Source organism: Phoxinus phoxinus, assembly GCF_949152265.1.
Source record: "Phoxinus phoxinus genome assembly, chromosome: 19".
Taxonomy (NCBI): domain Eukaryota; kingdom Metazoa; phylum Chordata; class Actinopteri; order Cypriniformes; family Leuciscidae; genus Phoxinus; species Phoxinus phoxinus.
The window spans coordinates 30,668,624-30,691,154 of record NC_136894.1 but is presented as its reverse complement, the minus strand read 5'-3'; the positions used below and the strand labels follow the sequence as shown (position 1 = coordinate 30,691,154).

The 22,531-nt window shown below is 40.2% G+C and overlaps 2 protein-coding genes across 3 annotated transcripts; both read left to right on the top strand.

Annotated features, from left to right (window-relative positions):
- The first annotated feature begins 3,250 nt into the window (after positions 1-3,250).
- On the top strand, positions 3,251-9,126 carry LOC306987504 (zinc-alpha-2-glycoprotein-like). The gene is made up of 7 exons (XM_079591842.1): positions 3,251-3,450; positions 3,652-3,897; positions 3,997-4,263; positions 4,594-4,872; positions 5,099-5,218; positions 5,530-5,586; positions 8,592-9,126. Exons 1-7 carry the CDS (start codon positions 3,393-3,395, stop codon positions 8,672-8,674), a joined length of 1,110 nt encoding a protein of 369 aa, XP_079447968.1. The 5' UTR covers positions 3,251-3,392; the 3' UTR covers positions 8,675-9,126.
- Positions 9,127-11,857: 2,731 nt separating this feature from the next.
- Positions 11,858-19,159, top strand: LOC306987508 (zinc-alpha-2-glycoprotein-like). Of its 2 annotated transcripts, none has more exons than XM_079591846.1 (6): positions 11,858-12,091; positions 12,342-12,587; positions 12,689-12,955; positions 15,437-15,718; positions 18,273-18,396; positions 18,638-19,159. In XM_079591846.1, exons 1-6 carry the CDS (start codon positions 12,022-12,024, stop codon positions 18,657-18,659), a joined length of 1,011 nt encoding a protein of 336 aa, XP_079447972.1. In that variant the 5' UTR covers positions 11,858-12,021; the 3' UTR covers positions 18,660-19,159. The 2 variants fall into 2 exon arrangements, with proteins under 2 accessions (XP_079447972.1, XP_079447973.1); XM_079591847.1 differs by having other exon boundaries at positions 11,882-12,091; positions 12,372-12,587.
- The last annotated feature ends 3,372 nt before the right edge of the window (positions 19,160-22,531 follow it).

The following is a 22,531-nucleotide window of genomic DNA, read 5'->3' as shown; positions in this document are numbered from 1 at the left end:
GGAGGGCCGGGGGAGAATCTTTTGTTCTCCACTCCCCGCTGCTCACCCACAGGTGGGCAGCACTCTAATGTGGTTAAAGAAAGAACTGTATCCCCATCTCTGAGCCCCCAGAAGGGGATGACAGTGCGCGCCGCCCACGGGCCTCGCCGCTCTCATCCCCTTCCGTGATTCTGAGACCCCGGCCTGGATATGTGCCCAAGGTTCCCACCACTCCCTTCCGGGACCAGGTGGTGAACCTGCAAGCGCTGCCCCTGGAGGAGGCAGACCCAGCCTTGGCATTGCTCTGTCCAGTACTTACGTAGACAGAACGCAATGTTTCAGGACCAGCTCTTTGTCTGTTATGGTGGGAAGCTGAAGGGAAAGGCTCTCTCCAAGCAAAGGTTGTCTCACTGGATAGTGGACGCCATTGCTTTGGCTTACCAGCAGCAAGGTCGACCGTGCCCCCTTGGTGTGACGGCCCACTCCACCCGGAGTGTGGCCTCCTCTTGGGCTCTAGCGCATGGCGCCTCGCTAACAGACATCTGCAGAGCTGCAGGCTGGGCGACACCCAACACATTTGCCAGATTCTATAATCTCCGAGTGGAGCCAGTGTCCTCCCGTGTACTCGCTTCAACCAGCCGGTACTAGGACCCGCTCAGGTGACTTCGCTTGCTCGCCATTCCACTCCACGGACTGGATACGTGCGATATTCTCCTCAGGTGAGGTGTGCATGGTTCCCCCTCTGGGCGACCCCCACGTGTGTATTTCCTCTGTAAGCCTCTCTCGAGCATGTGTCTTTCCCTTGGCAAGCCAGTCTGCCACCCTGGGGTTAAAATATTCCACCCTGCGGGCTGGACACCCCAGTGTTCTCCGTGTGCACCCCCCTCCGGGTCATATGAACCAGAAAATCTCAATATTAGTGAACAAAAACAATTTCTAAAGCTAGGTCTTCTAAACGTTAGATCGCTCACACCTAAGGCGGTTATTGTAAATGAAATGGTCACTGATAATAGCTTCGATGTACTCTGCCTTACTGAAACCTGGCTTAAACCAAATGATTATTTCGGTCTTAATGAGTCCACTCCACCAGGATACTGTTATAAGCATGAGCCCGTCTGATTGGTCGTGGCGCCGGTGTTGCAACAATCTATAGAGATATTCTTAATGTTACTCAGAAAACTGGCCACAGGTTTAATTCGTTTGAAGTACTTGTGCTAAATGTTACGCTCCTAGATGTAAGAAAGAAATCCCTATTATCTCTAGCCTTGGCTACTGTATATAGACCGCCAGGGCCTTACGCTGATTTCCTAAAAGAGTTTGCAGATTTTCTCTCAGATCTATTGGTCAATGTCGATAAGGCAATAATTGTTGGAGATTTCAACATACACTTAGATAACACAAATGATGCGTTAGGGGCTGCGTTTACAGATTTATTAAACTCCTTTGGGGTCAAGCAAAACGTTAGTGGTCCCACTCATCGTCTTAATCATACTCTAGATTTAATTATATCATATGGAACCGATCCAACCGATATAGATATCATACCGCAAAGTGATGATGTCACTGATCATTATGGTAACTTGCATACTACGTACGGCTGAAACGTGTCATGTTGCGCCGCGTTATCGACCAGGCAGAACAATCCTTCCAACTACTATAGATAGATTCTTGAATAGCTTACCTGATCTATCTCCGCTTCTCAATAGTAGGATAAAAAAATACTATGGAAGTCAATGGGTACAGACTACTGTTTGGTTACTGACATTCTTCAAAATATCTTTCTTTGTGTTCAACAGAAGAAATAAATTAATACAGGTTTGAAACAACTTGAGGGTGAGTAAATGATGACAGAATTTTAATTTTAAAGTGAACTATCCCTTTAATGCATAGATTACCATTCATATTAACTTTAGAAAAACAATAAGAGCTCAAATCATTCCAGAAAATGTATGAAACATTACAAGAGAAAAACAAATGACAGATGTCTTCATTTTCAACCTTACAGAAGGTGCATATATCATCTACATCACAGTATTTGGACAAAAGTGCATTACAAGGGTATATATTATGCAAAATTTAAAAATGCACTTCTAATTTTATTGGGTATATGCTATATTTAAATGGTAGTAACCATGTTTTCCTCCATTGAATGCTATTACAGAACGCCAAAAATGTTTTCCCTTTGGAGTAAGAGCGTTTTTTGATTGAGCGAGTTGACGAATATATTTATTATTACACTCTTTACTTAAAAGCGAAACACCTGCAGTCCCTATAGACCCTTTCTCAGTTAGTAAACATGGTGTGGGCGGAGCTTAGGTGGAGGCAGAACGATCCCTCCGGCCGCTTCACTAACGTTTGCCAGTTTTGTTAGCTTGTTTTTTAACAATGACTGGAGAAAATTCGATTTTATCTTAATATGCAAGCTCACACTCACTGTCCAGGACCGCGATTGTTATTTGCAAAAGTTAATTTTAATGGACGGAACCAGATCAGCTGATCCGTACACGCTCAATGATGACGATCTGACAGGATTAACGCGTTAACGCTTCCTCCGGTCGAGTGCCTGACTTCTACACCGACCCGATAAAGAAACTGAGAAACTGAGTGTATATAAATATTTAGATGCCAACTATGTGATAAATGCTACAAGTGTGGTACGACCCGAGGTTCTGCATATTCAGCGCCAAGAAGACGACGATCGGACGATGTAAAGAGTGACATTAAGTGCAATTTTAATCATGTGAATATTTTCTAGAAATAAAGATTCCAGATACAGCATATTCAGTTTTTAACTATGTATTTGATTAGCTACTCTTTCTTACCAGGTTCTTCAAAAAGTCTAGCCACAATCAATCAAAACAATCATAGATGATTCACAAATAATCACAATCAATCAAAACAATCATAGATGAAAATCACAATAATTTAGAAAACATTATGCGACAAAATTTAAAATTAGAGCCTGTACTCCGTCGATTCTAGAACCCAACAACACAACAAGATGCCATTTAATAATAATAGTAGTAATTTAAGCTCCTTATTATGTAGCTGAATCTGTGCTGTTTTGTATTGGCCGCCTCCCGTTTTCACTTTGTTTTGTCTCCTAACGCCGCGACGTAACTGTGACGTCGGCGCAAAAGGGGTCTCTATACCCATACCTACCATATATACCTACCTACAAAGAATTTGAATATAGGCCGCTATTTACGACAGGACTTTTCCTCCAGGAACGAAAGTGTGATTCATAAAGCCGCCAGTGAGGGGCGACAGTGAGCTCAAAACACCTGACGCTCAATACACCCGGAAGAGACGAGGTTACCTTTCGCTTTAATGTTGATCGAATCAAGGACCTCGTCTGAAATATAAAGGACAAAATGATCGATAGTTTTTAAACGTTGTCTGTGTAGACAGGAATGTATTTGCTTGTTTTTTATTTATTTTCTCTCTCTTTATTTAGCGATGGGCAGCAAGGTAAGAACACGGTTTATTAGGCGATCGACAGCAAAAATGGCGACCTACAAATTAATTTACAAACATGATTGAATAGTTTGCATTATAATGTAAAGTAAAATAAAAAATCAGTATACTTTATAATAGAGTTTATTTTCATATGTTTGTCGATCGTTTAACATGTCATTGCTTGTGTTTTACTGTAAGCCTATGTTTTCTCAGAGAAACACTTCCTGCACTACAAGTTTACAGCCATTTCCAAATCAAACACATTCCCAGAGTTCAGTGCGGTGGCTGTTGCTGATGGCAGACAGATTGTTCACTACAATACTAAAGATCGACTCTGGGTCAGAGAGAGTCTGACTGATAAAGACTGGACCAAATCTCCGTCTAATCCTCCTGACTCTAGAGAATGGTTCATTCATCAGATGAAGATTCTGTCAAACTGCACACACTCACTGTGTTCTGGTGAGTCTAATGCTTTACTTATCAATTATCAGACATGTAATGAAACTGCTTATATTGATCTACAATACGTTTCTCATGAGTGTTGTTCTGTGATTGTAGAGCTTCATGTTCTTCAGAGAATAATCGGCTGTGAACTGGAGAAACTTCCTGATGGATCAGAGAATCTGACTGTCTTTGATGAATATGGATTTGATGGAGAAGATCTTATATCCTTTAATTATGACACTGTGCAGTGGATTGATAAAAGCCCCAAAGCCAAAGAAATAAAAAAGAAATGGAACAGTCAAACAGAACGAAACCAGTTCATTAAGTATTACCTCAAGACCTGCCCTGACTGGGTCTCAACATTTCACAACACTAAAAATAGTAAGTTGTGTGTGTGTGTGTGTGTGTGTGTGTGTGTGTGTGTGTGTGTGTGTGTGTGTGTGTGAGAGAGAATCAGATTGGTACTTATCAAATGAAGTTAAGACTTAAAAAGGCATGAGCATTTACCTTTTCTTCATTTTATTACCCTCTAATGTTGTTTCCCTTATTTTGAACACAAAAGGTGAATTTTTTATCAAAATAATACTTTTTAATTTAATACTAAATTTTAAAAAAAATTACCTCCGCACAAAAACCATGGAGACATAATAAATTTCTTTGCAAATATTTATCTGTTAATTTCATTATGATGTATACTTCTTTCTTATGCAGGTTCTCCAGATGTTCATGTATCTGTGAGGAAATCTCCTGATGATGACAGTAAGCTGGTTCTGATCTGTCTGGCCACTGGTTTCTACCCCAGAGATGTTCAGATGAAGATCAGATTGAACAAAACTAATCTTGAGGATCAGACATCTTCAGGAATCAGACCAAATACTAATGAAACCTTTCAGATGAAGATCAGTGTGAAGATCCACAGAAACCATGAAGGATCTTACGACTGTCAGCTCACTCACAGCAGTCTGACAGAACCAGTTACAGTAAACTGGGGTAAATATCACCATAAATACAGTCTTGAGTGAATTATATGAGCAGAATGAGCTTTGTACAGTAACACTGCTTCTGCATAAATAGTGTGAAACCTAAATACAACTATTCATAACAGAAGAACATGGACATGATAAAGATAAAAATGGGTTATTGTTGCTGGTCACAATTGTTCAACAATTTATAATGATGAAGCAATAAAGTTTTTTTTTTATTCTTTATTCTGCAGATGGAAAATGTATTGACTGTAAAATGTCTCGATGGCATATTATAACAGGAGTAATTGCAGTGTTAGTTCTGATTCTCCTTATGTTTTGTTGGATGATCTACAAACTGAATAGGTGCTATGGTGAGTTATAAATTGACATGATCATTGTTGCTTTAAATGTCTTTAAATAGCCCTGTTTTTGAATAGCCTTGTTTTAACAAAATGTTTGTGTTTCAACAACATTGTTATACTATGAAAGTGGAATTATGTGAATTGAGTAATTTTCATAATGATTGTTTTCTGTATTTGATTTGTATTTGTTAGGTCTCAAACTATAAATTAAGATTATCCATAACAACTGAGAAGTGTGACATCAGTGCAGCTTGATTTGCACATAGATAATATCTGTATGTATTTAAGATTAAGTTTTTATAAAATCTTCTTTCTCCTAGATCCGATTAACAGTGACGATGATGATGATGATGATGTAGTCGCAGGCCAAACTGCAGGTAAAGTCCAGTGTGTCCAAACCCTAGTCCAGTGTGTGTTGATGTGATCAAATAGAAATGAAATAGTTCCATTTCAGTAGCTCACGTTCAACATGACGACGTAATTGGGATCACTTCAGGGAGCCCTATCATCTTCGAGTGTATACAGAACGAGCCAATGATAGTTGGCGTGCGTGAATCACGTCACACGTGGGTATAAACAGAAAGCGGGCGCACGCACACATTGTCTTTCACTTCGGAGCCGAGGTTCTTTTTGTCTTCTGATTCTACAAGACTGCTACTGTGTTGGAGACTCTTTCAGGACTCTCTCTTCAGTGTCGGTGTGACGGCACAATCTGCAAGTGGCCGCAAGCTTAAGCTCACACAACTGCTGTGTACACTGCGGCCATTCCCTGGGTGCCTCAGCACGGTGAGAGTCTTTAATAAAAGAGTATTTTTCCTTTCACAAAAGAGCAACACAAGCGTGGTCCTGCGTCTTTTTCAGGATGTCATTCCGGTTTCTGGATGCGGTCGTTTCCTGGTGCCCTCGTGTTTGGGCATTCAGCACGCAGAGGCAGCCTTTTTTGAAAAGTTCATGTTCCCATTACGGGAATATGACTATGGCAGATTTTAGATCGAGACCCGCTTTCCTCAAGGGAGGTGCAATCCCCTCGCCTATGCCCCGATCTAGTGTCTATTCTGGACCTCAGAATGGACCTACTTCTGTGCATGGTCAGGGTGATCACGTGAAGGCTTGAAGAGACAATCTTACAAGCGCTGCTGCCGTTGGAGCCTCCAAAAGAGCATGCTGGTCCTTCTCATGGACGACCGGCCGCATCATTTGGAGCTCCAACTGACAATCAGATGTCGATCGCAGCATCGGAGGGGGAGCTTCAGTCCTCTAGAGATGAAGATTCGGCTGCTTTACCACCTTTGGGGAGTGTAGCATTGCCCGAGTCCGATCCAGAATGGGTCGCCACGGTTGCTGACTATCGCTGTAACGGTCACGATCTCGGCTCCTCAGCGAAAAACAATGTGTGCGTGCGCCCGCTTCCGGTTTATACCCACGCTGCGGGGCGCGTGACGCGATTCACACACGCCAACGTTCATTGGCTCGTTCTGTACACACTCGAAGATGATAGGGTTCCCTGAAGTGATCCCAATTGTGACGTTACGCCCAGTGGCGCAAAAAGTGGGTATGCGCTATATGCGGCGCATAGGGGCGCAGCACCAGGGGGGGCACCAAAGCGATGGTAAAAAAATAAAAATAATTTGAATATATTTTTGGGGTATTTTCTATATGTGAGCTGCTGTTGTGCGTTTCTAAATAATTTCTGCATTTCCTCAATGTTATATAACCCTCTAGAGGACTAACTGGCTATAGGCGCCCTCATAAGATTCCATCATAGATTTTTGACATAGAAGAGGGGGGGATAATATCGCGAGCGGGCGGGGGCGCCGTGAGCGCTGAGCGAGCAGGAACGAGTAGTGAGTTGTCGTCGATAAAGATGGATAAAGCAAAAAAGCTGTCGGGGGTAAAAATAGAAAAAGAAAGAGAGAAAAAGGAGATGGCATGTCAATTGATGCGCCAGCAGCTAAACGAGTGGATGGTGAAAGGCAACAGGTAGGATTTAAAGTGTGAAGTCCACGCATAGCCTACTGACCATCGGGGCTACCGGGAGATTCCCGGTGCTTTTTGGGCCGATACATCTAATATATATATATTTTTTGTCTTAATAGCCCATAATACTCGTACATCGGAGGCCCGTTATTTTTTTTTTATTTGTATTAATTGGCGATGCTGGGTTAGTGCCGGTGTAATCCATTGGTCAAACAAAAGTCAGTGTTTTTTCTGACATTTTTTGTGAAACCCGTAGATCAGCGGCCCATTGGTTCTTTCCTTGATTGACACTGGGCTGACCCAATCACATCTTTAACGTAAAGTTTAGAAATTAGTACAAAACTAATTATGAAAGTTTCCTTTATTTTTCAGTGTATTTGTTTTACCATATATGGCTATTACTATCATGGGATTAATATTATAACTATTATTATGTAGTGTAATGTAGACAGACACTGTAACTAAAAGATTTGTGCATTTTTCTTTGTTTAATTTGCACACTGAATATGGGTTGGAGCTTTTAATTTTGAACTCTCAAAGTGCACCAGATTGATGAATTTAACATTAAAAAGCTCAAAATTTTGTTAACATCTGTTAACTCTCACTCGTTCCTCACTCATTATATTGAACATTTTTTTCTTTGTTTTTTGTTGTTGTTTGTTTGTTTGTTTGGGGTGTGGGGGGCGCCTAATTTGATGCTGCATACCCCCCTGACACTGGGTAGTTGCGCCCCTGGTTACACCTCCTGTTCCCTCCTTCAGGAAACGAGGGTTACATTAGTAACCATGACGTTTTCATTTCATTATTCCTTTTGAACAGGCATTGGGTCTCATGCACTAATAATTGCATGGATTATTCATATTCATATTTATATGCACAGGATAATTCTACAAATCCACAACACATAAGCAACATGGATGTGTTCTTAACCTTTTTCTAACGTTAGTGAATTTGGAGTTTTCTAAATGAGCGAGCGTGTGCCCGAGATTACTCATTATTCAAGTGTGCTATTTGTATGCTACTTTTAAACTAAAAAATAATAACGTATACAGTTCAGTTTATGTTTTATGTACTTCTCAGAAATATACTTGAAATTGCACTTAAGTATACTTGACTTATACTGACGGAGAGGTCTTTTTTTCAGAAAGGAAGTTTACTACTAATACATTGATATTAGTATACTTACTACATAAAGTATACTTAAATATATACTTGAACATTATTTACGTATACTTAATCAAATTAACTTGAAGTGTACTTCTTTTTCGAAACATGATTTTTGTGTGCGTGTCGCTTCAGTTGTTCCTATATTTTTTCGTAAACTGATCTTTTTACATTGACAATTAATTTAATGTTTCAAAGGATCAAGAACACATAAATATGTGTTATATGTATGTTGTTTCAGTAATCAAATGCAAACCGCTGAAAAAGAGTAAGAGGAGGCCTCGCAAAAGGAGGAGTCCGAAGTGCGGAGGACCACCTCCATAATTCTACCTCACATTTTATTTTCTATTTAAGTATAATGTATAAAATTATTTAAAAAATGCATAAAACATCTAACTTTGATTTGTGATATTTGAATGTGATGGGTGGTAAAGAAAGGGTTAGTTTTGTTTCCGGATGGTTATAAATTATTCATATTGCTTTGGATAAAAGCTTAACCCTTTGGTATTTAGTCGGGAATTACACGTGTACTGTATTTTTATGTAATTAATGTATTTTATTGCACTTCAATAATACTTTTTTTCTCTAATATGTTTCATATTGGTGGGTGGGTTCATGCATGGTACTAAATGTATGGTTATAATATATATATATGTGCAATATAATAAATAAATCTGTCTTGTGTGTTTATTTATGTATTGGACATCGTCACTCATTTTAGACATTTGTCTCAGCTCATATTAAATATCATATAATAAAATTAAATATTAACTTTCAAAAAGATTTAAAGAAATTGTTTAAATTGAATGATAAGAACACATTTTTAACATTGAGTGTTGAATTAAATAACCACTTAAGAATGTTTATGAAAGAAAAGCAAAAATATGAATAAACAAACAAAAATATTTTTTTAATGTTTCAAAGGATCAAGAAAATGTTTTTTTTTTATAAAAAGTGCTGTGCTTGACCTCACCAGCTGCATCGTTCTCAATCTCATGTAAACAAACAAAAAACACATTGATTTAGATTTCCATTGACTGTAATGTTTGCCTTTTTTCTTTGTTATTTCTCTGTGTCACGCAGATGTGATGATCAGATTGAGTTTCTCATCTCAATAACAGACCACAACAGCAGTGAATGAATCTGTGTGAGTGTGTTATTCTGAATGTTTGTGTGTTTAAGAGCCGACGGCCCCTGAAGGGGACCACTGAGACTCAAAGGCTTTTTTACTGTGTGATTTTAGTGTTTTTGACCTCCGGGAAACTGATGAACGTCATTTACACACAAACAAAAAATTATCCGCATTTACATTGTAATTAAAACACTTTCCACATGAGTTGTATTAATAGTTATACAATAGTTGATATTTGTAAATAAAAAAAATTACAAAAAAATATACATATTAATCATGTAAATTTCCTGCACCTATAGACGTCCAATTGACGTCCCAAAAATGTTTTTCCCAGTTAAAAGGTCAAATGTTGAACGTGAATATGACGTCCAAGTTGGGTCATGGTTAGACGTCCAAATAGTAGACCTTGTTTGGACGTTGAATAGACGTCCAGAATTTGTCATGGACCGACGGACCCAATATAGACATGATCTGCACGTCTATCTGACATCCAATGTTTAGTGGGTGTTATATTTCTGCTTAGTTGTTTATATTGATGTAATTTATGTATATTTAATCGGTGTTTGGTGCATTTCAATTGTCAAAGTCTGCGGTTGAGGTATTCTGAAGTTGTAAACAACTTAATGCGTGTGCGTGTAACAAACCCAGACAGAGCACCGCTGACAAACTATGTGACAGTTTAGTTACAGTTTAAACTTAATGACATAGCAAGTTTGTTTTCCTTTTATTATTAATCTAATTTCTGTATTTTGTTCCTACTCATCATGTATGTTTTAAAACATTTAATGTTATTAATTTGTTAATTTGTTACATTTATATACTTCTTCAGCCGCTTTGAGATGGAAGGTACTGAGACTACCATCAACCCTGCTCCAGACATAAATAGCCGGTGCTCATTCTTCAACCAACTGAGGTGATACGCACTCAGTACGTGTTGGGGCTGATCACCAGAGGAAATGAGTATGCATACAGAGAGGAGGTACAGAGGCTGACGACGTGGTGCACGGAGAATAATCTAACCCTAAACATCAAGAAAACGAAAGAACTTATTATTGATTTTAGGAAGAAACAGACTGTTCACACACCACTGCACATCAATGGGGAGATAGTAGAGAGAGTATCAAGTTTTAAATTTCTGGGCACACACATTTCTGAGGACCTTTCATGGACAAAAAACATCACAGCATTAGTCAAGAAGGCGCAACAGAGGATGTACTTTCTCAGAATGCTTAGGAAAATAAACCTGTCAGGGCGGCTCCTGGTGTCATTCTACCGTTGCTCTATTGAAAGTGTCCTCACATACAATATGCTGGTGTGGTATGGAGGCAGCTCATCTGATGATAAAAAGGCTTTGCATAAAAACTGCACAGAACATCACTAATCAACTACCGGTCCTGGATGACATTTTTAACATCCGCTGCCTGCAGAAAACGCATAACATTGTGACGGATCCGAATCATCCAGCCCATCAGCTTTTGTTGCCATCTGGAAAATGCTTCAGATCGATTAAAACACGCACAACCAGACTCATGAACAGTTTTTATCCCAATGCCATCAGGATAATGAACCATGAACTGAAACTACTCCTCAACTTATTACCACAAGATACTCAGACATGCTAGACAATTAAGTGAACATATAATGGACAATGCACTATGGATCTAACTACTCTTTGCTTTGCTGTCTATGTTGGAAAGTATAAAAATGTCATTGTATGTAAAGTACAATGACAATAAAGGAATCAATCAATCAATCAATATAGCGGATATCCCAAATATCGGACATATAGGCTTACTGACCAGACACCCTGTGGCGGGTTTTCAACTGGCAATTAAAATAAATGTGATTGTGCTATCAACAGCCAACACATTTATTCACAGCTCATATGAATACATGTGTTAGCCAAAAAACTTTCAAAAAGAATTGCAGAAAAGTAAAAAAAAAAATTGTATGCCCCCAAATTTACTTTCAAACTAAATTTGTTGCTCCATCAATGTTATTTTTTTCCCCTGCAATAATACACTGGGCGTAGTGAAAAGGCACCTGTTATTGTTTTAAATTTGTACAAATTTCAGGATTAATTTAATTAAATTTCAGTCTGTCCTGCGCATAAATTTGTCGAATGACTTTATGGCACAGAAGTCATAAGGACTTCATTTATTATGGAGATTTATTTATAGCCTACATTTACTTATTGATTGTCGTGTTTGGACCCGACCGTGACACATTGTTTTGTTGTGTCACAGTTAATGCACTCAGAAACTAAAGTGTGTGTTTTAAAGAAGTTTTTACTCAACACTTTTACTCAACATGTGATGTTAGGAAATGAAAACAAGAGCGTAATTCCAAATACGGAAGTTGTGTGAAAGGTCTATTCCATCGGGAAGCCAGTGTGGGGCGACAGTGAGCTCAAAACACCTGAAGTGCAAAATACACTCAACAGAGACGAGATAAACTTTCACTTTAATGTTGATCTCTTGACTGAGCTCGTCTGAAATATAAAGGATAAAATGGTTGATTGGTTAACTTCGCATAAAACATGCTCTGTATAGACAAAGAAATGTTCTTGCTCATATGGTTTTACCCTTTTCTTAGCGATGCACTTCAAGGTAAGATTACTTTCAGATGGTCGACAGCAAAAATCGCGACCATCAAATTGCAGTTACAAACATAGCCTACTATAAACAATTTTATAATATCATACTGTAAAATAAAATACATTTTATAAAATATTTTATAGCCTAGGCTAGAGTTTGTTTTCGGTGGTTTAGTTTTAAGTTAACAACAATTTGTCGTTTTACCTGCCCGGAAGTTCGCGCTTCTGTTTTGTGTTTTCTTAGTTTGTGTTTTATTCCTCAGAGAAACACTTCCTTCACTACATGTTTACAGCTCTGACCAAATCAGACTCATTCCCAGAGTTCAGTGCGGTGGTTGTTGCTGATGGCAGACAGATCTCACACTACAGTGATGAAGAACAAGTCTGGGTCAGAGACGGTCGGACTGTGTATGACTGGACAAATACTCCTAAAGATCCTCCAGATTCTAGAGACTGGTTTATACATCAGCTGAAGATGCTGTCAGACTGCACAGACTCACGGTGTTCTGGTGAGATTCATGCTTTACTCTTATAAATAATCAGACATGTAATGAAACTGCTTATATTGATCTACAATAAGTTTCTCATGAGTGTTGTTCTGTGATTGTAGAGCTTCATGTTCTTCAGAGAATAATCGGCTGTGAACTGGAGAAACTTCCTGATGGATCAGAGAATCTGACTGTCTTTGATGAATATGGATTTGATGGAGAAGATCTTATATCCTTTAATTATGACACTGGTCAGTGGATTGATAAAAACCCCAAAGCCAAAGACATCAAATTAAAATGGGATCATCATATAGAACGAAACCAGTTCATCAAATATTTCCTCAGTACATGTGTGACCTGGATCTCAATGTTTCACAACTCAGAAAAGTGTAAGTTCTGATCAGATCACTTTAATTGTGTGTGTGTGTGTGTGTGTGTGTGTGTTAGTGTGTGTGTGTTAGTGTGTGTTAGTGTGTGTGTGTTAGTGTGTGTGTGTTAGTGTGTGTGTGTGTGTGTGTGTGTGTGTGTGTGTGTGTGTGTGTGTGTGTGTGTGAGAGAGAGAGATAAGGTTATAATCGTTAACGAAAACGAACGAAAAAAACGAAAACTAGGTGGGAAAAAACATTGTCGTTAACTGAAATAAAAATAAAAATGAGGCATTACCAAAAAACGATAACTAAAAAAACTGTAGCCTAATGTGTGTTTGGCAAGACGAACTAAAATAAAATAAAATTATAGAGTAAATCTCCTTAGGTTTCGTCTTTGCCAACGCTATTTAAAACACTCAAACTATTCGTTCAGCTGCATTTCCTTTCCTCCCTGCTCTCCCTCCGTCACTCACGCGTCTCTCACATACAGACACACACACACACACACACACACACACACACACACACACACAGCCCCTCCCCTCCGTGAACACCGCGTCTCCATGAAAATAGTCTCAGCCTCAGACATCACGCCCACGTAACGTTGGCTAAACGTCGAATGCATATGGTACACTTAACTGGAAACACTTCAGGAATGTCGAAGTCATAATCTGATTGGTTGAATTTTATCGGATTTCCGGGGGGCGCGAGTGTCGCGTTTATTTTCGGTCCGCCGGGAAACAAAGCGCAGATGTGTGATTGCGGAAGAAAAACTGTTGTGCTTACATGAGTGACAATGAGCATTTATCAAGATCAGCTAAACGTAGGATTCTCAAAAGTATGCGAGGTTCATGGCATAGACTCTTTAAGAGATTATTTTATCTTTAAGAGATTTTCTATGCTGACTGACTTGTTGCACGCCGGTCTGTTGTTGTGGGGACATTTCCACGCCCCGAAACGTGACGCTGAACGAAACGAACTGTAATTGTTTGTTTGACATGTCGGTCAAACGGCCTTATGGGCGGGCCTTGGCCAAAGAAAGCTGCTATGAATTCCAGACCTTCAGCCGTCAGTCTGAAGTTCTGGCTACGCGAGACTACCATGAAAACGAGTGTTCGTTGAAAGCAAGTTCGAGAAAGTATCTCGTGAACACCTTTACACAATCACACATTAAAAAGTGATATACAAATATTTACAATTCTGAATACAATTTTGTCAGTGTGTTAATGTCGACCCGAGAAGCGATTGCGCCTTCTTTAGAAAGTTAGTCGCAAGTTTGAGGTAAAATGCAGTTGGGTTGTCGATGTCAAAACCTCTTATATACTGTCTATGTTCAAAACACTATATAAGCTATGGTATGGTATGGTATTTTCGATGACTGCTGTCATCTGGCCTGAGAAACAGAACAACCACAAGATCAATATTTTCTCAAGATATATTAATATTTAAGAAATTATTGTTTGACTGAAGTCAATCAAGCCATCTCACTGGATCTCAGTGTATTGTATTACTATTCAACTGCAATGATTTGACATCTAATGCTGGGCAGTCCAATTCATTGAGTAGCCCAGTTAATTTTGAGATGGTTCATCTAAATATGTTGACCCTCTAGAGTTTATTTGTATTTGTCATGTTCTTTTCTCAGATAGAGCTCCTGACACTCTGACAGCAATGTCTTGTGTGGCTCAAAAATGGGTTGAATACATGCTGTTCATGTGCATCTTCTTTCTAGTCTTTCACACGTCACTTACACACTATGCACTTACTGCGGAGTCTTGTGTAGACTGTTTACATATTTGTGCCCATATGTAACTTTTATGTATTGGTGTTATTGTTGAATACCTATTCTAAAATGTTATGTTTTTGTTGAGTTATTATTACAACAATACTTTTTTCTGACCTTTTTAATCTTGCCCCTGACAAATAACCCAAATTACAAAAAAAACTAAAACTAATAAAAACTAAACTAAAACTAAGCATTTTCAAAATAAATAAATAAACTAAACTAGCAAACCCACTTTAAAACTAATTAAAACTGAATTTGAAATCAAAAAGTCCAAACTAAATAAAAATAAAAACTAATGAAAAATGCAAAACTATAATAACCTTGGAGTGTGTGTGTGCGTGTGTGTGTGTGTGTGTGCGTGTGTGTGTGTGTGTGTGTGTGTGTGTGTGTGTGTGTGTGTGTGTGTGTGTGTGTATGACACAGGTTTATGACATGAGGTTGTTTTCTGAGATTTACCATTTAGTAAAAGATACTGACGACTGATGAGTTGAAAAGCATTAAGAAAATGTTATTGTTGCAGCAGATAATGTTCGTCTGGTCTGCAGGAGTCAGCTGTCAGATTGATAATTCACATTGTCATCATTTTATTTCCCTTTATTGTTGTTTCGCTTATGTGGAACACACAAAATATTTTTTGATAAAATGAAGAATGCATCAGTTTCTGTGCATATATCAATTTGTTAATTTCATTATGATTTTGTTTGTATGTGCTCCAGGTTTTCCAGATGTTCATGTATCTGTGAGTAAATCTCCAGATGATGACAGTAAACTGGTTCTGATCTGTCTGGCCACTGGTTTCTACCCCAGAGATGTTCAGATGAAGATCAGATTGAACAAAACTAATCTTGAGGATCAGACATCTTCAGGAATCAGACCAAATACTAATGAAACCTTTCAGATGAAGATCAGTGCGAAGATCGACAGAAACCATGAAGGATCTTATTATGACTGTCTGCTCACTCACAGCAGTCTGACAGAACCAGTTACAGTAAACTGGGGTAAATATTACCATAAATACAGTCTTTGCTGAACAGTTTAGGGGTAACACATTACAAGTAACTTGGGTTATGTAATCCGATTACTTTTTTCAAGTAACTAGTAAAATAACGCATGTATTAGTTACTTTTTCAAATAAGTAATGCAAGTTTCTTTGTTCTCCCATTCATTGACTGATGCCTCTCCTGTCCCAATGTTGAGAGGAATCATGAGTAAGTGCAGACGCATTGTTTGTGTGAATATGATGGTTATTGTAGTTCTAGTCTAAATGTGAGCAGGCATTTACTCATGTCACTAGCACACACAAAAACAGATTCAGTATCCCTCAAAATGAATAAGATCAATGAAATGCAAAATCAGAATAGCATGCAAAACCTCCAATAGTTAAATTTTAAATTAAAATAATATTTGTATGCATTAAATCTCACTTTATTGACCAATTGTACTTGGTGCTGACCTTCGATTATTCAGTTAAACCATAAGCAAAAATGACTTTCGATTTTAGTTTTTATCAGTGAAGTACGTGTTAAACTTTTTCTCCTGCATCCTATATTCTTCTGTGATCCAGAAGGGCAGAAGCTGAAAGGTTTGTTTGAGCAGCACTTTATACTGTACACGCGTGCATTTGCACTTTCTTCAGCCTGAGGCTATTATTTAAAATTTGGTGTGGAAGTGCCCTTACATTTGGCAAAAATAATTTTTAAAAAGTTAAGAAAAAAAAATACAAAAAAACAAGCCCCGCCATGTAACGCATTACTTTACTTAAAGGAACACTCCGACTTTTTGGGACTTTAGCCTATTCAACGTATCCCCCAGAGTTAGATAAGTCCATACATACCTTTTTCATCTCCGTGCGTGCTATAAATCAGTTTGACGCACCCACCGCTAGCCTAGCTTAGCACAAAGACTGGATGTAAATGGTTGCAGCTAGCATACTAATCCAAATAAGTGACAAAATAACGCAAACATTTTCCTATTTACATGTTGTGATTTATATAGTCACAGAGTGTGCAAAAAACAAAGTCACATGAAACACAGACATATTTTAACCGTATAAATACTGGGAACTATATTCCCTGAATATAGGGCGGAGTGATAACCGCAGCGCACCTAAGACGCGCTCTGAACTATTGGCGCTTTTCCACTGCATGGTACGGCTCGGTTCGGTTCGGTACGGTTCAACACGGCGCGGAGCGGTTCGGCTCGCTTTGCTTTTCCACTGCGTGGTACGACTCAACTCGGTACGGTTCGGTTCGCTTTAGCTCGGTTGCTTTTCCACTGCAGTTAGTACCGCTTCAAAGTGGGTGGGACTGATCGTTAAGTTGTATGTCCGGTGGTAGCCGTGTGCGGCTAAGAGCTGTGCTACTTCCGCTCCTCGGCAATCAACAAAAGGAACGTCTGCACCTCGTCCACTGACCACGATTCAGCCATTTCTTTTTTAATTTTTTTTAAAGTTATTTTGTCAAGTAAATACTCTAAAAACAGGTGCTACTGCGTTGGCTGTTGTCTGGCTATTTAAATCTAGCGGGTTTAGTGTCTCGTATCGCAAATACAATGACGCTGAAGTGACTGACCAATCAGTGATGTGCAGTGTTTTCACGTCACGTTTAGTATCGGTACGGTACGCTTGGAACCTCAACAGAGGTGGTACCATTTAAAGCGAGCCGAAGCGAGCCGTACCGTACCGTACTATGCAGTGGAAATGCGCCATAAGTGAGCCGAGCCGTACCGTACCATGCAGTGGAAAAGCGCCAAAGCGTGCCGTGCCGTACCGAACCGTACCGTACCATGCAGTGGAAAAGCGCCAAAGCGTGCCGTGCCGTACCGAACCGTACCGTACAATGCAGTGGAAAAGCGCCAAAACTCTCTGCTCCTCACCACGGCGCGTGCCGCGCGTCTCAGGTGCTGCGGTTATCACTCCGCCCAAGTAGCAGTGCTTCGCCTTCAGAGAATATAGTTCCCAGTATTTATACGGTTAAAATATGTCTGTGTCTCATTTGACTTTGTTTTTTGCACACTCTGTGACTATATAAATCACAACATGTAAATAGGAAAATGTTTGCGTTATTTTGTCACTTATTTGGATTAGTATGCTAGCTGCAACCATTTACATCCAGTCTTTGTGCTAAGCTAGGCTAGCGGTGGGTGCGTCAAACAGACTTATAGCACACACGGAGATGAAAAAGGTATGTATGGATTTATCTAACTCTGGGGGATACGGTGAATAGGATAAAGTCCCAAAAAGTCGGAGTGTTCCTTTAAAACGTATCTAAGTAACGCAGTTACAGTCATTTTAAGGGACTAACATAATATGCATTACTTTTCAAAGTAACTTTCCCCAACACTTGATGAATATGAGCAGAATGATATTTATACACTAATGGTGCTTCTGCATCACTCATATTGTAGCAGGAGAACATGATGATCCTGAAATAGATTCATGTTTCTGGTCACAAACAAATCGAGTTAAAGTGCCTTGATCCAGTTCAACCGGTGATAATGTTGATAAAAAGACATTTATACTGGTTATATTATATATATATCTTTATTCTGCAGATGGAAAATGTTTTGACCGTGGAACAGAACCTCTAAGTCGCATGAGCAGAATCAGTATAGCAGGAGCAGTAGTTGCAGTTCTAGCTGTACTTTTACTCCTCATTTGTTGGCGAATCTACAAACGGTGAGTTCTAAATACTCAACATGATTATTGTTTATTTAAATATTTTTTACCTGAGATGATAATATTTATGGATGACAATACCAATATAAAGCTGAAATTAATGCTGTATGAACCGTTTATGTTAAAAATGGTCTAATTATGGATGACATATTAAATTTGAGTCTGGAAAAATATGCACATTTTGAAATGTAAAATGTGTAAGAACCCTGTGATGTTGTTCTAATGCTGTCAAACTGTGCAGGTGTGTGGGAGGAAACAAGTGAACAGGACCACAGTGAAGTAAACCGGATCAGTGTCCGGAGCCGCTGCTCTTGTTATCATCTTTATTTCACCGGTTCATACTTGAATATGTGTTTGATATGAAAGGGAACAGATTGTTTTGATGAAAAAACAGGAAAGTGACCTTTTTAGCTGAAGGAGAATGAAGGTGTTGAACCAAAGAGATCATGTTCTCCTCATATCAGACATTTACACTCACTGACGGAAGTGAATCAATCAAAACTAACTTCAGCTGGAAAATATCTTTATTCAAGAACCGCTATAAAGCCAAAACAATCTGTTACCTTAAATTATACGTTTATCTCTGTAAAGCTGCTTTGAAACAATCTGTTGTGTTCTTCTGTGCATACTGGACAGTAGGTGGCGGTAGAGGTTCGTGATATGTGGATATTGAGAATAGGAGAATAAGGGAGGTGAAGCGTGGCACGAGCTGCGATCTGTGCTGTACTATTTTGCGACTGATACTGTTGATTAAAGAATTCCTTATTTAAGAATTTCCTTCATTCTTTCTTACTAAGAATATAACAAATTGGCGACGAGGTACTTTTTTTTTTGACGATGGCAGCTGTTTCTACATTTCCCACGCCATTTTTGCCATGTCCTGGAGAACCAACTATTCCTTTCGACACGTGGCTACGGATGTTCCGGAATTATTTGCTGGTTGTTGGTGCATCTGGAGATGCATGGCCGGTCGAGCGCAAACGAGCACTACTGCTACATTGTCTGGGGACTGAAGGACAAAGATTGTTCTATTCCTTGCCGAATCAAGGTGATTCGATGGACGATGCGATTGCGGCCTTGAAAGCGCATTTTACCCCCCGACGGAACATAGTGGCTGAGCGCCACGCTTTCAGGAAACGTGTTCAGGCACCAGGAGAAACTATAATTCAGTACGTAGCTGCTCTACGGGACTTAGCGGTTACTTGTGACTTTGCAGCTACTCTGGATGAAATGTTGCGTGACCAGTTGGTGGAGAATGTGTCCAGTCATCGGATTCGTGAGAGACTGCTTTTGGAATCTGATTTGACTCTGGAAAAAGCCATTACTATTGCCACCCAGACAGAAGCTGCTGGTGAACAAGCCAAATTATTATCAAATACTCGTTCTGTTCCTGTGCAAGTGATACATACAAAGCCTCCACCTGCAGCTGGACGTTTCCGTCGTAGACCACCTTTAAAGCCACCGTCTACAAATCGTTCTTCAAAGCCTTCATCAACTACTGCACCTGCTTCGTCCTCTCGTGAATGCTATCGCTGTGGATCTCAGAAACACCTTGCAAATGATCGTAGTTGTCCTGCTGTATCAGCACAGTGTAATAACTGTCAAAAGATGGGACATTATTCGCGGGTGTGTCGTTCGGGACAAGCGTGCTCAGTGCGTGAAATTGACTTGCCTGAAGTTCAGATTCTCTATATGCATGACTCACTAACGGATAAAATTCGGTGCACTGCTCTTATTGCGACCGCAACTACGTCTGTGCCTATTGAGCTTATCGTGGATTCTGGATCATCTGTTTCTATCTTGCCGAAAATTGTGTATGACACTCACTTCAAGAAAGACGTTTTGCTGCCACCTTCATTGAAACTAGTGACGTATTCTCGTGCTCCGATTCCTGTACTTGGCTGCTTACCCGTCACTGTCTCTAAGGATGACATCACCTGCTCCACGTCATTCTTCGTGGTGGAATCTGGCACAGCTCTGCTCGGCATGGATCTTATTAATGGGTTATGTCTCCGGTTTGAAGGCAATTCAATTTTGCCAGAGCAGTCTTCAACTCCTGTGCTGCGATTGTCTGCGTTGACGCCTTCAGCTGTTTTTGGATGTGCAAAAGGCTTTGTTCACAAAGTAAAGACTTCTCCAGCTGTTACTCCTGTGCGCCAGAAACTTCGCCGTTTGCCGTTGTCTGTTAGAGCCGCAGTCACTGAGGAGATTCATCACCTTCTTGAGTCTGACATTATCGAGAGAGTGGACGCTTCACCGTGGGTCTCCCCGATTGTAGTAGTACAGAAAAAGTCGGGTGCCATTCGAATGTGCGTGGATCTGCGAGAACCCAACAAGGCTGTAGTTACGGATAGCTACCCACTACCACACATTGAGGAATTGTTGTCTTTGTTAAGGGGAGCGTCTGTATTTTCCACTATTGATTTGGAGAGTGCTTATTTTCAGTTGCCCTTACATGAGGAGAGCCGCGATCTGACCGCCTTCATTACTCACGAAGGACTTTTCAGATTTTGCCGCGTACCGTATGGACTTGCTTCAGCACCTTCTGCTTTTCAGAAAATGTTGGCAACGGTTTTACAGGGACTTCCGAATGTTGCCAATTACCTTGATGATATTATTCTCTGGGGAAAGACGCAAACAGAACATGATCACACGCTCAAAGCCGTTATTCAGCGCTTACAAGATTCTGGACTGAAGCTGAATCAATCGAAATGTCAGTTTAACAAAACCAGTCTGCGCTTTCTGGGTCATATGGTGAACGCGCAAGGAATTCAACCTGATGAGGATCACCTTTCTGCCATTCTTCATGCACCAGCTCCAAAAGATGCAACTCAACTCCGTTCTTTCATCGGGCTACTATCGTGGTACAATAAGTTTATTCCGAACTTTGCCACTGTAGTTGAACCTCTGCGTGCGTGCATCAGGCAGGGCTCAGATTTCGTCTGGTCAGAGGAAGCTCAGCACTGTTTTGATGCTGTAAAAAAATTGCTTATTGACAGTCCTGCACTTTCATTGTTCGACCCAGATTTGCCTACGGTGGTATCTACAGATGCCTCTGACTACGGTCTGGGCGCTGTTCTTTCTCAAGTTCACGAGAACAAGACTGAGCGCGTTGTTGCTTTTGCGTCCCGGACATTGTCATCTGCTGAACGCAAGTACTCAACCATTGAAAAGGAAGCACTCGCATGTGTATGGGCCGTTGAAAAGTGGCGAACCTACTTGTGGGGTCGTAAATTCCTCCTGCGGACGGATCACCAAGCGTTAACTGTGCTCCTCTCATCCAAAGGTACTGATCGCGCCGGAATGCGCATTGCGCGCTGGGCAGCGCGGTTACTGTGCTTTAACTATGATGTGATTTATCGGCCTGGGGCTCAAAATTGCACTGCTGACTGTCTTTCTCGTCTGCCTTTACCTGCTTCGGATGAAGACTGCATGGATGCTGAACCTGAGTTTGTGGCGTTTATGTCTCCTGCAATGTCAGCTCTGTCACCTGCTGAGTTTGCTTCTGCCTCCGCGACGTGCTCTGAACTGAGTGCATTACGCACACAAATTGCTCGCGGATGGCCTTCCTCTTCAACTTCTGTGGATAATATGCTACGTCCTTACTTCAAACTACGTGATGAACTGAGTGTGCAGCACGATTATGTGTTCAGAGGATCACGTCTGGTTGTACCTGTCGCACTGAGGCACACATTGGTGAGGTTAGCTCATGAAGGACACCAGGGAATTGTGCGCACAAAACAACGCCTTCGTGAACAGTACTGGTGGCCAGGCATAGATTGTCTGGTTAAGGAGAATATACAGACCTGTCAAATGTGTCTGTCCTCTGACAAGACTGCCAACACCTCTGCTGCGCCACTACAGCCAGTGCCTTTTCCGTCTGTACCGTGGGAAAAGGTAGCTATAGATGTGGTGGGTCCATTTGAAACCGCTGTATGGGACTGTCGTTATGCGCTGACATTGATTGATTATCACAGTAAGTGGCCTGAAGTCGCTTTCACCGCTTCCATCACTACTCACAATGTTATCACCTTCTTGTCATCTGTGTTTAGTAGATACGGTAATCCATGTACTATCGTGTCTGATAATGGAACGCAATTTACGTCAGCAGAATTTGCTATGTTCCTAAAAGAGA

Coding starts and splice junctions, on each gene's coding strand:
- LOC306987508 (XM_079591846.1), top strand. CDS start 12,022: ATGCTCTGTATAGACAAAGAAATGTTCTTGCTCATATGGTTTTACCCT. Junction 12,092..12,341: donor TCTTAGCGATGCACTTCAAG/GTAAGATTACTT, acceptor TTTATTCCTCAG/AGAAACACTTCCTTCACTAC. Junction 12,588..12,688: donor CACAGACTCACGGTGTTCTG/GTGAGATTCATG, acceptor CTGTGATTGTAG/AGCTTCATGTTCTTCAGAGA.
- LOC306987504 (XM_079591842.1), top strand. CDS start 3,393: ATGTATTTGCTTGTTTTTTATTTATTTTCTCTCTCTTTATTTAGCGAT. Junction 3,451..3,651: donor ATTTAGCGATGGGCAGCAAG/GTAAGAACACGG, acceptor ATGTTTTCTCAG/AGAAACACTTCCTGCACTAC. Junction 4,873..5,098: donor ACCAGTTACAGTAAACTGGG/GTAAATATCACC, acceptor TTTATTCTGCAG/ATGGAAAATGTATTGACTGT.